We start from the raw sequence: 17,380 nt of genomic DNA on the forward strand, positions 1-17,380 counted from the left end.
TCTAGCCGGGGACTGTACAACTGGTTCTTACTAGTGTAGCGATCTGGCCAAAAATTTTCTGTCAAAGTTTCATTTTCTTGGATACACCGAGGAGATAATATGTAATCTCTCTCACCTGTTATTCCTGTTAGTCATTTATTTCCACTCTGGTAGTCTGACTCTATGGATTTCACTAGTAATTATAGCAACGCTGAACATTTGCAAGCCCAATTAACCACATAATCAGACAGCGAATGGCGTTCATCCATTCAGCTTTACTCCTCTCAGCTTGTATAGCCCCGTCCTCTTTTGTTTACAGAAACTTTATTTCTAGATGCCACAAGGATTCTCCTGACAGAGACATCACGTACACTATGCATGCATTCAAAAATCAACTTATGATTCATTCAGAAATCAACTTAAAATGTGTTCAAAAATATTCAAAAACCTACAGGGATGCATTTCAAAATCATATGAATAATCCTAAATACAAAGATGATGTGACTTACCAAATGAAAGTGCTGGCAGGTCGACAGACACACAAACAAACACAAACATACACACAAAATTCAAGCTTTTGCAACAAACTGTTGCCTCATCAGGAAAGAGGGGAAGGAGAGGGAAAGACGAAAGGATGTGGGTTTTAAGGGAGAGGGTAAGCAATAGACGAATGTGCGCTGGATGTTAGGTGCTTTGTGAAATAAGTTTTCCCCCCCCCCCCCCCCCCACAAGAATATGAATTTGGCACCCCCTTTTCCCGGTAGCATCTAGCTGCTTGCTGTGACTGCTTGCACAGCCAACAGCCACATTCCTGTAGCCATAAGCAGGAGAATCTACTACTCAAATGCGACTCAACTGCGCTTGTGCATGAGCCCATTCGTAACTACTAAAACGAATCTAATGTAAACAGTAGTGACTTCACACTCATCAGAGGCAATTTGTTGTTATGAAGAATTGCATAGTCTTCCTAAAGCCTTTGACACATTTTGCTGTTGGCAGACGCTTGTATGAGCACTGTGTGTCCTTGTTGTACATGGCGCATTTCCTCTGCAATTTAAGTTATTTTCGTTTTTTTTTCTCTCGTTTATGTTTTTGATGTATTATTCTGCAGTACGGGGATACAGTAATATCCTTTGGTAGAGTATCAGTTCTTACCAGTCAAAATTACAAAAATTTAACTGAAAACTAAAACAATCAAAAATTCTGGGAATTTTAAAAACTTCCCAGGTTTTTCCCGGTTTTCCCCCGGATGAAAAAATTCCCGGGTTTTTCCCGGATCTCCCAGTTGTCCCGGGTCATATACACCCTGAAACAAATTGAAAACCTTTATTTGTAATTGACTGACAGAGATATTGACACACACCACACAGAGCCAATGGAGGCACTGCCTGGGAAGCCAAAATCCTGCAGATCATCTCACGTGGGAATTACAAGCAAATTGCTAGTCACTCTTGATATCTGGTGGTGTGGCCCACCATGGCTTTCAGAAGACAAGCAGTTCTGGCCACTGGACATCCCAGCCCCACTTCCGTCAATGCCACGAGCCAAAATGAGAGCAAATATCACCCTGATCACCACTGAACCACTACTAGACACAGCAGGGTTTAGTTCATATTGGCGAGTACTGCATGTATCTGCCTCTGTATTTCGATTTATCAGCACAACAAGAAATAAAAATAGAATCTCTGGCAGTTTCAGTGCTTTGGAATTACAAAATGCATGCACCTACTGGATCATAAGAGTTCATGAGAAACTATTCACTGCTAAACTGTCTGCACAGCATAAGGAAGGGCAATTGCCCAAGGAATCAAAGATCACTTATATATGATGGCATCCTTCGACATGGTGGTAGGCTGCAACATGCTGCACTGTCACACTGAGAGAAGCATCCAATTATATTGGATAGACGTCACAATTTCACTGAGCTTCTCATCACACACACACACACACACACACACACACACACACACACACACATGAAAGACTGCATCATCTCAGTGAGCGGATTATGTTAGGGAAACTGTGAGAAGAATTTTGGATTCTGTGAGGATGACAAGCTGTTTGGAGAGTTCTTCACTCTTGCCTACCATAAATACAGTCGCCGGTATGAAGAGATGGTGGCTCCACTACAACTAGACAGAGTTCAGCCTTCGAGATCATTTGCAGTAACACGCATCGATTTTGCTGGACCATTATATCCCAAATCTGGACACCAAACAAAGAAGTCCTACTCATCTTATTCACATGTGCCACAAGACGGGCCATTCACATTGAACTTGCCACTGATATGTCCACTGACAGATTTTTGATGGCCATGCTAAACTTTGCAGGACGTAAGAGCCTACCAGTCACTGTCTACTCGGACAATGCTACAACATTCCATGCAGCCAACTCAGACTGCCAGAGCTTTCCAAAACCATGCATCATACTGACATACAGCTCTACTGTGCCCACCATGGAATCGCTTGGAAATTCATACCACCATGTGTGGCTTGGTGAGGAGGCTGGTGGGAACACATGATAGGCTCTGTCAAGTGCTGTTTGAGGTAAGTTCTTGGTCGCCCCCACATTTGAACACCACCTTGATCAGCATCACGACCCATCACTCAAGGAAAGAGCGATACTGCATTGATGCCAGCCCACTTTCTAAACAGTGAAAAATTAGTAACAATTCCATTTGGGCCAGAGCCAGCAACTAGAAGTGACCTTGCCGAGGAGTTCCGACACACAAAAGGTCAATGAGAACATTTGGTGTAGGTGGAAGACCGAATACCTCCTGCTGCCAAGACAATACCATGAGGTGAAGGGATACCTTTCACAAAGGAAGCTGAGAATTGGAGAGGTTGTTCTGCTCCAAGAAGACAGCAAACCATGGCACTTGTGGAAGAGGGCTGTGGTGGAAGAAGTGTGGCACAGCAGAGACCATAAAACATGGTGCATCGTCCTCTGCCAGCCAGATGGTATGAAGATCTGGCGATCAGTCCAGCTGGTCATCCCTCCCGAGATGGACCAGGGTGGGGAGGGTGTTGAGGAATAAAGGCTCTTACGCCATCTGTTGTTGTGTTTATACTGTAGGTTGTGCTGCCCTCTGAAGCGGATATACGACTTCTTCACTGTAAATGGACGTTGTGAAAATAAATGTGTGTGAGAAGAAGTTTTACTGTGTCGATTCCTTGATTTCACTAGTGTGTACCAACAGTACTGATGTGTTCCTTTGACAAACAATGCTTGTTCAAAGTGATTTTTCAAGAAACGTCTTCAGCTCAATATGAACTCTACATTGTTAATGTTTTCTACTGCCCATTCAAAAAGTTGCAATGGGGTTTTTACTTTGTTTTCAATGGGTCTTTGCAAACTGGTGCGAGCTGCCAGTCTCTTTACAGATGCTCCAACACTGTCACAAGCCCCTTTGCCATGTGCTGTGGCAAAAAAGGGCCACTCTGCTTCCACTTCAAAATCTTTCTCATGGAAACAGAGGTTTAAGTAGTCCTTTTTTTGTATTGCACAGTAAACCCATCTGAGAAATAGAATACATTTTTGGGAGGTTTTGAATACATACACACACACACACACACACACACACACACACACACACGCGCGCGCGCGCGCGGAAAGTATATACTGCAAGTGTGTTGTGCTCTAGTGAATCAAAATAATTACGTAACTGAGATGTTCAACTTCGAACTCCTCTTTGAAATATCTAACAAAGGGATTTCGAGTAACCAGTCATAAACCTTACGTTTGAAAATATTACTGGTCAGTGACCAAGCAGAAGCTGGAAGTTTATTGGAGTTTTAAACTCATTATTTTGTGAGAGTTTGCATTCTTTGTGAGTCTGTGTATTGGTATGTCGATGTCCAGTTTACCGCTGGTGTTGTGAGGATGTATGTTCTCTCTGGTCTCGAACTCATTTAAGTTGCTTCTGACATAAAGCAGTGCTGTGTAAATGTATAGATTCACAACAGTTAATATCATGTGCTTGATAAAGAGGGGGCAGCAGTGTTCCTTGGGCTTAACTTTGCTCATTATTCTGATTACTTTTTTTTGAATTTTCAGAATTTCACTGACAAAGCAAGAATGTCCCCATAACAATATGCCGTAGGAAATGTGTGATTGGAACAGGCCAAAATATACCACCTTTAGATACTCATCAGTGACTGCATCTGTCAGTCTTCAGATGAGATAACACACTCTTGCTATTCTCTTGCAGACATGGCTAATGTGTTCCTTCCAGTTTAATTTTGAATCAATGTGGAATCCTAACAATTTTATTGATTTGCTTTCAACAGCTGTTGTTAAACCCAGAATTAGTTTATGTGTTTTATCAGGATTACATAGGAGTTCATTAGAAGAAAACCAATTCATTACTAGCTCTAGTTTTTCCTGTGTTGTCTGATGCAGTTCTGTTGTGTCATGGTGTGTATTGAGCAATGTTGTGTCATCTGCATAACACACAATTGAATTTGCTCCTACATGGTAAGGTAAGTCATTACTTGCAATGATGAACAGAAAAGGACCTAGGACCGAGCCCTGAGGCTCTCCAGTCCAAACTTCCTTCAGCGAGGAGCATCTATTTTTAATTGATACAAACTGTCTCCTGTTACTTAAGTATGATTCGATTACACCTAAAGATGGTTTGTGTATGCCATAAATTTCCAGTTTTGCAAGTAGGGTGTTAGATGGTATGCAGTCGAAGGCTTTGCTAAGATCACACAGTGCAACTGATACTAGATCCTTATTTTCGAATGCAGTTAACACCTGGTTAACAACTTCAGTGACAGCAGTAGAGCTACTTTTACCATATTGATATGCAAACTGTCTGTTGGAGAGGAGATCATGCTTTTCAAAATAGTTATTTAGTTGACTGTACATTAGATACTCAAAAACTTTAGAGAAAATTGGGACAATAGAAACTGGTCGATAGTTTTGGGGCAGATGCTTATCTCCCTTTTTAAAGACTGGTATCACTTTAGCAGTTTTGGGTGCATCTGGGAAAATTCCAGATTCTAAACACACATTAAAAATGAAAGAAAGGGGTCGACAGATAAGGTGTATTATTTTTTTCATTACATAGTTAGAAAACCAATAACAGTCTATACTTTTGGAGTTGGTGAACCTTGCCACAGCTTTTACAATATCCTCTGGGGTGACAACATTCCAGTGGAAAGTATACCTCCTATGGGGCACAGCACCAAGATGATCTAGTGCACAAGTGCCATTTTGCTTGATTTTGCTTTTCAGATCACTCTCTGAGGTTAGGAAGTAATTATTTACTTCTTCTGGGACCAGCTTTGCATCTTGTGTATGGGTTTGTGAATTATATTGGTTGAAGATATCCCATGCTGCCTTACATTTGTTGGGAGCACTTTCAATGTAATGTTCACATGCCTGTTTTTTGGCTAAGGACAATTTGTCTTTGTAGATTTTTTTATGTTTTAGATAAGCTCTATAAGAAGTATTATCTAGCTCAAGTCCTTGTTTACAAGAATTTTTATATATTCTGTACAGTCTGAGCATCTACTCCCTAGTGAGAGCTAGCTCATCTGTATACCATTTTAGCTGTTTGTTTTTCTGTTTATGCTTAGGGCTACTTTTGATTAATGGTGAGCAGGAGTACCATAACTCTGTGAGTATTTTCAGGAAGTTGTTAAACACCATTTCACCAGCACCCTTCTCAGGTTGTGTGTTGTACACAAAGTCCCAGTTAGCATCAGATAATCTGTCAATAAATAAATTAATATATTCATCTTTCTGTCCTCTTACCCATGTGGTATTAGACTTGATTCTGACTGATTTGTCTGATTTAGGCAACTGATCACAGCAGAATGTTAAAATAAATGGTTCATGATCAGTTAGGGCTCCACTGGCAAGTCTGACGTCATACATCTCTCTAGAAAAATTTACTATAATATTATCTAAGCACGCATTATCCTGTGTTGGTGTGTAATTTGTACATTGTAAATTTAGTGATCTTAAGATATTAAAAAATGTTTTAGTAACATGTTCATCACTATTGGCCATTTCAATGTTGAAATCGCCACAGATATTTAGTTTAATTTTAGATTTTAGTATTTTCCTCATAAGCAGCTCAAATCTTTTGAAAACTGTATTTACATCTCCTCCTGGTGATCTATATAAGCTAACAATTATAGTATTGCCTTATTATAGTAATGCCTTAGAATGATTCAATTTACATGAGAATGTCACAAAAATACACACATGGCAGAAAGGCAGGTTACAATACATGAAGCAAATGTTTAATCCTAAAATTTTGCTGATTTGTCTTCCAAGTGGAGTCAACCATTGCCACCTAGTTTATATTGATATCAACTGCAATACTGGAGACATCTGGCACAATAACAAGAGAATGGGAATAAAATGATGATGATATGATATATGCACACACCTGGTAATAAGAAAAACAAAACCAGGTGAAATTCAATAGCAATTCGAGTCTCTAACCTTGACCTGAGCCTTCGGAAATGCAAAAATTATATCCTTGAGGAGATTAAGAACATGTAGTGTTGTCGTGGAGCCTCCGAAAGAACCACTTGTCTCCATCTGTGTGTTGCAGAACTTGGCAACATGCTTTGCTGCAGGGTGATGAGCTGGTGGTGGAGTAGGGGCTCCATCCAGCATTATGCTGCTACCTCTCAGTATTGCACAGACAGCATGTTGTGCTGCCTTGCGAACCTACAACAGACATGCAGATATTGTCAAGAAACATTAACCACTACTTACCAATAAATATGTGGTACAGAAGACAAGTCTGATATTAGTCTATTGCTACAATAATCATCAAAATACCAGTAGCTATGGTTTCAGAGATACAACTCATGTATGTAAGCAATTACACTGGACATTAAGTAGAACCTAGTGTCTGCACTATTTGCTATTGCTATAAATATTTATTAATAAGTTGACTGTTTACCACAAACAAATATATATTTAAGTACGAACACAAATATTTCAAGACAGTTCATCCGAAGGTCAAAACAGCAATCTGGTACCAAATTCGTTAGTAATTCTTTTGCATTGTCTCTTTATTGGGATTCCATATTTGACTTACAAGATTTTCTGGGGAAGAAATCGGTGCATTATAATAAAGATCATAAAATTTGAAGGCATCCTCTTTACTGCTTTCTGACTTAATTGATTGCTGCAAGTCTGAAAAGATTTTCACAAGCAAACATACAGCATAGATCTGCTTTGTTTTATTTGCTAATAATATGCAAAAACAAAGCTAGAGTCAATACTAAAAGCTTTACATAGACATGGTCCCACTGGTGAAGGTGTGGCTTGCCCAGCCAATTATGGAAGCAAGGAAGGAAGGAAACTCAGTTGAACAAACCACTGAGCAAATTATAGAGGGATATTTACCTAAATGTGGAGACCAAATTTTCCCTAAATAGACCAAATTATTGTCACACATTAAGTTATGGAAACTGCATGGTAAATCCTAGGGCCACCTATGGACTGAAACACACACATTCAGATTGGTAGTCTGACATCCTCATAGGCATCATTTCACCAACAGATCTTACAAAATATTAACTATCTTCAAATTTTTTGGTTTATGAACCATCATTTTTTTCTGGTTTTAGTTTTTATAGTAAGTCAATGTATTGGGTTGGTGCACAAGTTCATAGCAATATTCTGTAAGTTTAATAAATACAACAAATTCACATAACAGAGACTTTCTCCTTCACTATTTACGAAAGTCTGTCAATGCTGGGGTAACTTTTCAATTCTGCAACTGTAGAAGTCACATGGTTTTGAGGTGAGCCATGTTCAGAGCATATTTTCATGCAGAATGGAAGTTTCTTGAATGTTGTTCAGCAGAGAGCAGAAAAGCTGAAACTCTGAGGGTGTTATATCAGGTGAATAAGTTGGGTAAAGAATGACTTCCCAAACGAATTCCTACATAGTGTTTGCCAGTCTAGCAGATGTTATCGCGGAGTAGCACCACTTCATGCAGTCTTCTTGGATGTTGTTCTTGGATTGTGTCTGCAAGACATCTCATCTCAGTTGCTGGTAATAAATGTCAGTGGTGATTGTTACACCTCGGGGAAACAATACATGGTACACAGCACTATCAATATTCCACCAGACACACAACATATATTTTGTGGATGCACGCAGGTCTTTGTACAGGGAGTTGCTGCTTTGTTTAGGCTAAATCATTCCTTTCTTTTCCTTATGTTAGCATAAAGACACCATTTCTTGCCACTAGTAACAATACAAGTTCGGAATGGTCGGTGTTGTTCAAGAGCCAAATGATGACAAACAAGCAGAGATGCACATGTAACCACCCATCGATTTTTTTTATTTTGGCTTAGAGCATACACTCAATTTTTGAACCTTCCCCATTGCTCGCAAATGTTGCACGATAGTGGAATGATCATAAATCATCACATTTGCCATTTCTTGAGTGCACTGACATTGATCATTCTGTACTAATGTGTTTAAACAATCTTCATCAAACCGGGAAGGTCTTCTTGAACATGGAGAGTCACTAATGTCAAAACAATCCTGTTTAGAATGAGAAAAACATTTTCTTGCAGTGCTCTGTCCAACAGGCTTATCCCCATACATGGCACCAATGTTTCTGGCTGCCTGCACTGTTGCCATCCTCAACTAAGCTCAAAACAAAGAATATGTCAGAAACATTCAGATTCCTTCACTTTGCACTCCATTTTCTAGTTTACACAGCTCCACTCACTATCTTCAAATGACAAAATGACAACATGTAAACTCAAATAGCAACAGTGAACTACAAATAAAAAATGACTCTCGATCCATAAACCTGTAACAACCAGAATACCAGCCTGAAAAATAAAAATGTTATGTACTTATGCACCAACCTAATAAAAACTGAAAATAGAATCTGTCTTTGTCCATAGTCTTCAGAAGTTGCTTCAGTACAGTTTTGCTGGCATGAGGATTTTACCTGATGCCATCGTAACCATATTACTAGTGCAGCTTCCTTTCCTCACACATAAATGTTTCCTTAAAAAATGGAACTCCTTGCCTAATGTCCCACAGGCACAGTAATTTAAAATACTTTGCATAACTTAATGCAATGAAGGAAGACAATTTACCTAGAGATATAAGAATTTCTATTCTGTGATCACTTACGTCAGTGTCTGACATTTCCCAGGTTGATACAAAGGCTAAACTGACAAACCACCTTTGTGACAATCCTCAACTGATCCTATTGCTAGAAACTTGTGCCAGATTCTAGAGACATCACTTTGCCTCACAGCGACATTCGCTGCAATGTCCACCTGTATCATTCCCTGCTATGTTTGAGTGACTATACAGAGTCTCTGATCGTATTTTATTTTTGTCCGAACCATTGTGAAGCAACGCAACTCTTGTAATGACAACTAGCACGAGTACTGCAATGTTTACAGATGACAAGGTTGTCACAAGCTGTATATATTGCCCCCTCCCCAGTGGAAATGTGGACTGATTCTGCTGCTCTTACATTACAAACAAACCAGTGTGTCGACATTAAAACACATTTCTGGATCACAATATTCAGTATAAAATTTTTGGCAATATGTTACATTTTGACCACTGTACAAGACAGCTAGTGAGGTTTAGGAAACAGGAAATGTTACATAAAAGTTGCCCAAAACCCCAGATCAAGGGAGACTTACCTGATTCTGATGGAATGAGAAGGAAAGACTGTTTGTTGGGGACTCCCCCCCCCCCCCCCCCCATTACCTAAATCTTGCCAGTCCTTTTCCTTCACCCTTCTTCCCTTCACTTCCAAGTTCTGCCAGAAGAAGGAGCCACTGGCTCCGAAAACTTGCAAATTTCCACAATTTTTATATGCATCATCTCCTGCAGCTGCTTGGTGAGATTTTTTATCAACACAACTTACATCCCAAGTATTAAATATATTTAATCTGCCACACACCACCAATAAAATGATCAGATATAATTTTTAATACCTAATGGAATAATCCTACAAAGTTAATACAATTTTACTCTTATGATCAAGTAACAGCAACAGTAGCTCTTTTAGTTTCAAACATCATGACCAGTTTCAGCTACCAAGGCCATTTTTCAGTGGTTACCTGCCTGTTGTTGTGGTCTTCAGTCCTGAGACTGGTTTGATGCAGCTCTCCATGCTACTCTATCCTGTGCAAGCTTCTTCATCTCCCAGTACCTACTGCAACCTACATCCTTCTGAATCTGCTTAGTGTATTCATCTCTTGGTCTCCCTCTACGATTTTTACCCTCCACGCTGCCCTCCAGTGCTAAATTTGTGATCCCTTGATGCCTCAAAACATGTCCTACCAACCGATCCCTTCTTCTAGTCAAGTTGTGCCACAAACTTCTCTTCTCCCCAATCCTATTCAATACCACCTCATTAGTTACGTGATCTACCCACCTTATCTTCAGCATTCTTCTGTAGCACCACATTTCGAAAGCTTCTATTCTCTTCTTGTCCAAACTGGTTATCGTCCATGTTTCACTTCCATACATGGCTACACTCCATACAAATACTTTCAGAAACGACTTCCTGACACTTAAATCTATACTCGATGTTAGCAAATTTCTCTTCTTCAGAAACGATTTCCTTCCCATTGCCAGTCTACATTTTATATCCTCTCTACTTCGACCATCATCAGTTATTTTGCTCCCTAAATAGCAAAACTCCTTTACTACTTTAAGTGTCTCATTTCCTAATCTAATCCCCTCAGCATCACCCGATTTAATTTGACTACATTCCATTATCCTCGTTTTGCTTTTGTTGATGTTCATCTTATATCCTCCTTTCAAGACACTGTCCATTCCGTTCAACTGCTCTTCCAAGTCCTTTGCTGTCTCTGACAGAATTACAATGTCATCGGCGAACCTCAAAGTTTTTACTTCTTCTCCATGAATTTTAATACCTACTCCGAATTTTTCTTTTGTTTCCTTTACTGCTTGCTCAATATACAGATTGAATAACATCGGGGAGAGGCTACAACCCTGTCTCACTCCTTTCCCAACCACTGCTTCCCTTTCATGCCCCTCGACTCTTATAACTGCCATCTGCTTTCTGTACAAATTGTAAATAGCCTTTCGCTCCCTGTATTTTACCCCTGCCACCTTCAGAATTTGAAAGAGAGTATTCCAGTTAACGTTGTCAAAAGCTTTCTCTAAGTCTACAAATGCTAGAAACGTAGGTTTGCCTTTTCTTAATCTTTCTTCTAAGATAAGTCGTAAGGTTAGTATTGCCTCACGTGTTCCAACATTTCTACGGAATCCAAACTGATCTTCCCCGAGGTCCGCTTCTAGCAGTTTTTCCATTCGTCTGTAAAGAATTCGCGTTAGTATTTTGCAGCTGTGACTTATTAAACTGATAGTTCGGTAATTTTCACATCTGTCAACACCTTCTTTCTTTGGGATTGGAATTATTATATTCTTCTTGAAGTCTGTGGGTATTTCGCCTGTCTCATACATCTTGCTCACCAGATGGTAGAGTTTTGTCATGACTGGCTCTCCCAAGGCCATCAGTAGTTCTAATGGAACGTTGTCTACTGCCGGGGCCTTGTTTCGACTCAGGTCTTTCAGTGCTCTGTCAAACTCTTCACACAGTATCTTATCTCCCATTTCATCTTCATCTACATCCTCTTCCATTTCCATAATATTGTCCTCAAGTACATCGCCCTTGTATAAACCCTCTATATACTCCTTCCACCTTTCTGCCTTCCCTTCTTTGCTTAGAACTGGGTTGCCATCTGAGCTCTTGAAATTCATACAAGTGGTTCTCTTCTCTCCAAAGGTCTCTTTAATTTTCCTGTAGGCAGTATCTATCTTACCCCTAGTGAGACAAGCCTCTACATCCTTACTTTTGTCCTCTAGCCATCCCTGCTTAGCCATTTTGCACTTCCTGTCGATCTCATTTTTGAGACGTTTGTATTCCTTTTTGCCTGCTTCATTTACTGCATTTTTATATTTTCTCCTTTCATCAATTAAATTCAATATTTCCTCTGTTACCCAAGGATTTCTATTAGCCCTCGTCTTTTTACCTACTTGATACTCTGCTGCCTTCACTACTTCATCCCTCAGAGCTACCCTTTCTTCTTCTACTGTATTTCTTTCCCCCATTCCTGTCAGTTGTTCCCTTATGCTCCCCCTGATACTCTCTACAACCTCTGGTTCTTTCAGTTTATCCAGGTCCCATCTCCTTAAATTCCCACCTCTTTGCAGTTTCTTCAGTTTCAATCTGCAGTTCATAACCAATAGATTGTGGTCAGAATCCACATCTGCCCCTGGAAATGTCTTACAATTTAAAACCTGGTTCCTAAATCTCTGTCTTACCATTATATAATCTATCTGATACCTTTTAGTATCTCCAGGATTCTCCCAGGTATACAACCTTCTTTTATGATTCTTGAACCAAGTGTTAGCTATGATTAAGTTATGCTCTGTGCAAAATTCTACCAGGCGGCTTCCTCTTTCATTTCTTCCCCCCAATCCATATTCACCTACTATGTTTCCTTCTCTCCCTTTTCCTACTGACGAATTCCAGTCACCCATGACTATTAAATTTTCGTCTTCTTTCACTACCTGAATAATTTCTTTTATCTCATCATATATTTCATCAATTTCTTCATCATCTGCAGAGCTAGTTGGCATATAAACTTGTACTACTGTAGTAGGCATGGGCTTTGTGTCTATCTTGGCCACGATAATGCGTTCACTATGCTGTTTGTAGTAGCTAACCCGCACTCCTATTTTTTTATTCATTATTAAACTTACTCCTGCATTACCCCTATTTGATTTTGTATTTATAACCCTGTAATCACCTGATCAAAAGTCTTGTTCCTCCTGCCACCGAACTTCACTAATTCCCACTATATCTAACTTTAACCTATCCATTTCCCTTTTTAAATTTTCTAACCTACCTGCCTGATTAAGGGATCTGACATTCCACGCTCCGATCTGTAGAATGCCAGTTTTCTTTCTCCTGATAACGACGTCCTCTTGAGTAGTCCCCGCCTGGAGATCCGAATGGGGGACTATTTTACCTCCAGAATATTTTACCCAAGAGGACGCCATCATCATTTAATCATACAGTACCTGCCTAGCATCATGAAAACATACACAGAGTCTGTCTGTGTACTCCCACAATATTGGTCTGGACTTTTAAGCACTGGAAAATGGCCTTGGCAGCTCAAACTTGCCATGATGATCAAAAAGAGAAGTGCAACTGGTGCTGTTATTTGATTCCAAGTAATTATTACAGTTGCAGATACTACACCATCATGTTCCACATGTTGGGCAAAAAATTAAAGAATTGAACTTATATATTTCTTGAAGTGTGTACACTATATCAGAGAGAAGTGTACACCATAATGTCTTCTTCTTCTTCTTCTTCTCAAAATTGGAATATGGCACAATAAATTTAAGGTAGTTAATCCTCAAGCAGGTGCACTGATTTTCATAACCTAGTGGGCTCATAGTGTACTTTACACACATCTAAAGATAGTTGTCTTTATGTTACCAAGGTAAACATACACATTCAAAATCACAGTTTAATCTTAGTTTCTTTAAACAACAATAAAATAAAATTATATTATATAAACTAAATTGCTGTTTCATTAAATGATAATAAAATAAACTTTCATTTTATCACTCCGCTGTCACGTTCAAGTGTTACCGCACAGTAAAGACCCACTCAGAGCATTAAAAATTGCAGTTGCATCAGATTCTTATTCAATTACTAATTATCTCATAGACAATTGCCTCATTAGGGGGTTGTGCTGCTATCTCGGAATCTGGGTCATTTTCTTGCACAGATCGTATATTTTTTCTCAGCTGGCTCCGTATTTATTTTATATTACTGCTTGCTCACTTTGGCGTATAGCAACACTGCTTATCACTGTGTTAGCTGAAGGAATAGTGAAGGAATAAAAGCAGGCTTACAACTGTAAAACAACTATGTGAATAACTCACAGTTGGTTCACCTCTTACTTCCGCAACAGACAGCAAAAGGTCATTATTCACAATGTTGAGAATGGCTATGATGTGGGGTCTGACTGGGGTACAGTCAAGTGGGGGGTGCCCCAGGGGTCAGTGTTGGGGCAACTCCTGTTCCTTATTAAGATAAATGATATTCCGCTTGTATTATGGATAACTATAAAGTATTTCTGTTTGCTGATGACACTAGCTTGGTAGTAGGGCATGTCGTGTGCAACATTGGCTTGGCTTCAAATAGTGCACTTCATGACCTAAGTTCATGGCTTGTAGAAAATAAACTAATGCTAAATCACAGTATGACTCAGTTTTTACAGTTTCTAACACACAATTCAACAAAACATGACATTTTAATTTCACAGAATGGGCATATGATTAGTGAAATTGAACAGTTCAAATTTCTAGGTGTTCAGATAGATAGTAAACTGTCATGGAAAGCCCACATTCAGGATCTTGTTCAAAGACTTAATGCTATCATGTTTACTATTCGAATGATATCTGAAGTGAGTGACTGTTGGACACAAAAATTAGTCTCTTTTGCTTATTTTCATTCGCTTATGTCGTATGGTATTATATTTTGGGGTAACTGATCCCATTCTAAAAAGATATTTTTGGCTCAGAAACGGGCAGCTCAGGCAGTAAATGGTGTAAGTTCACGAACCTCTTGTCGACCCCTGTTCATGAGTCTGGGTATTTTGAGATTGGTCTTTCAATATATATATTCCTTACTGTCATTTCTTGTCATCAATATTAGCTTATTCCCAAGAATAAGGAGTTTGCACTCAGTTAATACTCAGCAGAAATCAAACCTGCATTTGGATCGGACGTCCTTAACTCTTGTGCAGAAAGGTGTGCAGTATACTGCTGCATCCATTTTCAATAAGCTACCACTTGAATTCAAAACTCTTAGCAGTAATCCATGCACTTTCAAATCGAAACTGAAGAGTTTCCTCATGGGTCACTCCTTCTATTCTGTCAAGAAGTTCCTTGAAAAATTAAGCTGATTCTTGTTGCAATGTTGATTGTGTTTACTTAAATTTGTTTAAGTAAACTGTGTGACTTAGCCTGCTGCGCGCCGCGTAAGTCACGTGACCAGGGCTGTACAGTGAGCGCTACGCCAGGGCTGACCAGTGCGCCAAGCGAGGCATACGGAACACGGGCCCTAGTTTTACTAGGCCCGTGTTGCTCGAAAATCAAACTTATCAGCGGAAGTGACGTCACGATAAGGCGCGCGTGACGTCTTATCAGCGCTTCCGCTCCCGAGGCAGCTGCAGGCTCATTCGACTCGAGGCAGCCGCACCGAGCACACAGCCATGGGTTACCGTCGCAGAAGATACGTGAGGAGGAGCAGAATGCCAGTGTACAAGACAGTGGATACATTTTCAATTACACCAAATGAGACTGGTCAACAGGAGTTACTACAAGGACCTATTACTTTTGCTGGTTGCAAGATTCAATTTTCTTGTACTACGACAGAAGTAGTTAGTGGCAATGCATGGTTAACAATTGCTGTTTTGAGAGGTACTGAGAAACTGTTTTCCTGTTCATAAACATTTTATTTTTATCTGCTATTACTCTTACGTTGTAGTTTTATGTACCGACACGTTCCATGACCTTGGAGATTTAGTCCTACAGAACTTGACGTGTAAATAAATAAAATAAATGGTACAATACAATGTTATTTATAGTTGGCACACATTAAACATAGGCTCAAGGGATTGAAAAAAAAGCTTATCTGTGATAAATTACATTTCACAAATTAATACTGAAAATATGAGTTCTCTTCCCGAACAAGGAATCTATAGCTGTGCAAGTTACTTATTTTTAAGGGAATCAATTTATTACCAGCTGACCTGATGAAACATATTTCTGTTGGTCATTCACAAAGAACTAAATTTTCACACTGATACAAAAAATTTCTAAAAATGGAGAAAAAAGGAAATGTTGCTACCACAAATTATATAAAAATTAAAATACTTAAAATATATTAAAAAGCTTTAGAGTATAGCCATTAATTGCACTTTCAACTTCACTTCAGCTCATTTTTCAGTTTCTACATACAAAGTATTCATAACATATATATATATATTTATACCTTTGGTTTTGGATGAGTTGTGAAAGTGAGGATAGAATCAAGAACTTGCAATGTTGAAGAATATGTCCACACTGCAGCATCTTGGGCTCTGAGTAGCACTGATAGACACCCTATAAGCTGTAAATAAATACATTTACAGCATTACTCAATAACATATAAACACAATATTAGACATCAAGTAATGCTACAAGAAACACTGTGAACGCTGTGGTCATATTTTACTGAAAGACAAAAAGGTATCATCATGTAGACCAAAAAAAGGAACTTGGAACTTATCGAGAATTTGAGATTATCGTTTCCCACTGTAGCCTAAAACCACAAGAATAGCGTGCAATAACTTTAAAAAGAGAGGGAAGGAGGGAGGGAAGGAGGGGGGGATGGAGGGAGGGACACACTTATATTGTAACTTGAGTTACCTTCATTAAAGGATGGAAAAAAAATGGAAAGGACGGAGGAGAGAGGAGACTGTAACAATTAGGGTGTGTAAGGATATTTTAATTATCTCTGGTGTTATGTAAGGATATTTCTGCAAAATCATGTTGGCTAATCTCTTAGAAATATTTTTCTCTTTTGACAGCATCAATTCTGTTAGCATTGTTGAAAACAAGCTCAAATTCTGAGATCTGTCGCATCCACTTGTTACACAGCACTAACAAATCTCCTCCTAACAGAAATTCTATCCATCCACATCCTGAAAGGGATTGGAGGAGGGCAAAGTAATTCATTCGATGATGTCCCCTGTGTGTTCTCAAATTTTGCAGCATGATGTGGAATATAACTTGACAGATATCTGAATCCTCCTGCTGAGCACTGAACATCATCTGTCGCAGCAGACAACGCAGCAGTCTCACAGCCAAAACTTATGTTCTGTATCTCTGCTTCCCCCTCTAGCATGGTTATTGCTTCAGACATATCAGGCAGAATTCCAGAAAGTGAAATCAATGACAAGAATTGTTGGTCATCTTCCAGTCTCACAGGTAAAGTGCTCAACAGTGGAATGTCATGGGCATTCTTTCCCAGAAGCGACAAACACAGGAAATGTTTCACTTCTTTCAGAGGAGGGTGTTGATAAAACTGACCAACACCTTCAACCTGAGAAAACAAATTTTCGAGGCAATCCTGGTTCAGCCATAAGCACACTTAATGGCGATGACAGAAGCTTAGACTGAAGGCCAAATGAAGAAATAACTGATGTTCACAGTCAGTTTTGGAAAGGCAGTAGTTGGTTTCTGTTGCCTACCTGCATTTTTTCACAATAAGAATACATTTTGTTGAGGGTGGTTTTCTGAAGCTGCTCGTTAGTTTCAAAAGCACTCGCCATTG

General features: G+C 39.3%; 1 protein-coding gene across 1 annotated transcript in view; it reads right to left on the bottom strand.

The window, feature by feature from the left end:
* Positions 1-17,380, bottom strand: part of LOC126253626 (RRP12-like protein) — a 161,412-nt gene that overhangs the window by 102,547 nt on the left and 41,485 nt on the right. Inside the window, exons 5-6 of the mRNA XM_049955103.1 lie at positions 16,058-16,174; positions 6,442-6,672 (exon numbers count right to left, since the gene is read on the bottom strand). Coding sequence (XP_049811060.1) covers positions 6,442-6,672; positions 16,058-16,174 — 348 coding nt within the window. The remainder of the gene's footprint in view (positions 1-6,441; positions 6,673-16,057; positions 16,175-17,380) is intronic.

Source organism: Schistocerca nitens, chromosome 4 (genome assembly GCF_023898315.1).
Source record: "Schistocerca nitens isolate TAMUIC-IGC-003100 chromosome 4, iqSchNite1.1, whole genome shotgun sequence".
Lineage (NCBI taxonomy): Eukaryota > Metazoa > Arthropoda > Insecta > Orthoptera > Acrididae > Schistocerca > Schistocerca nitens.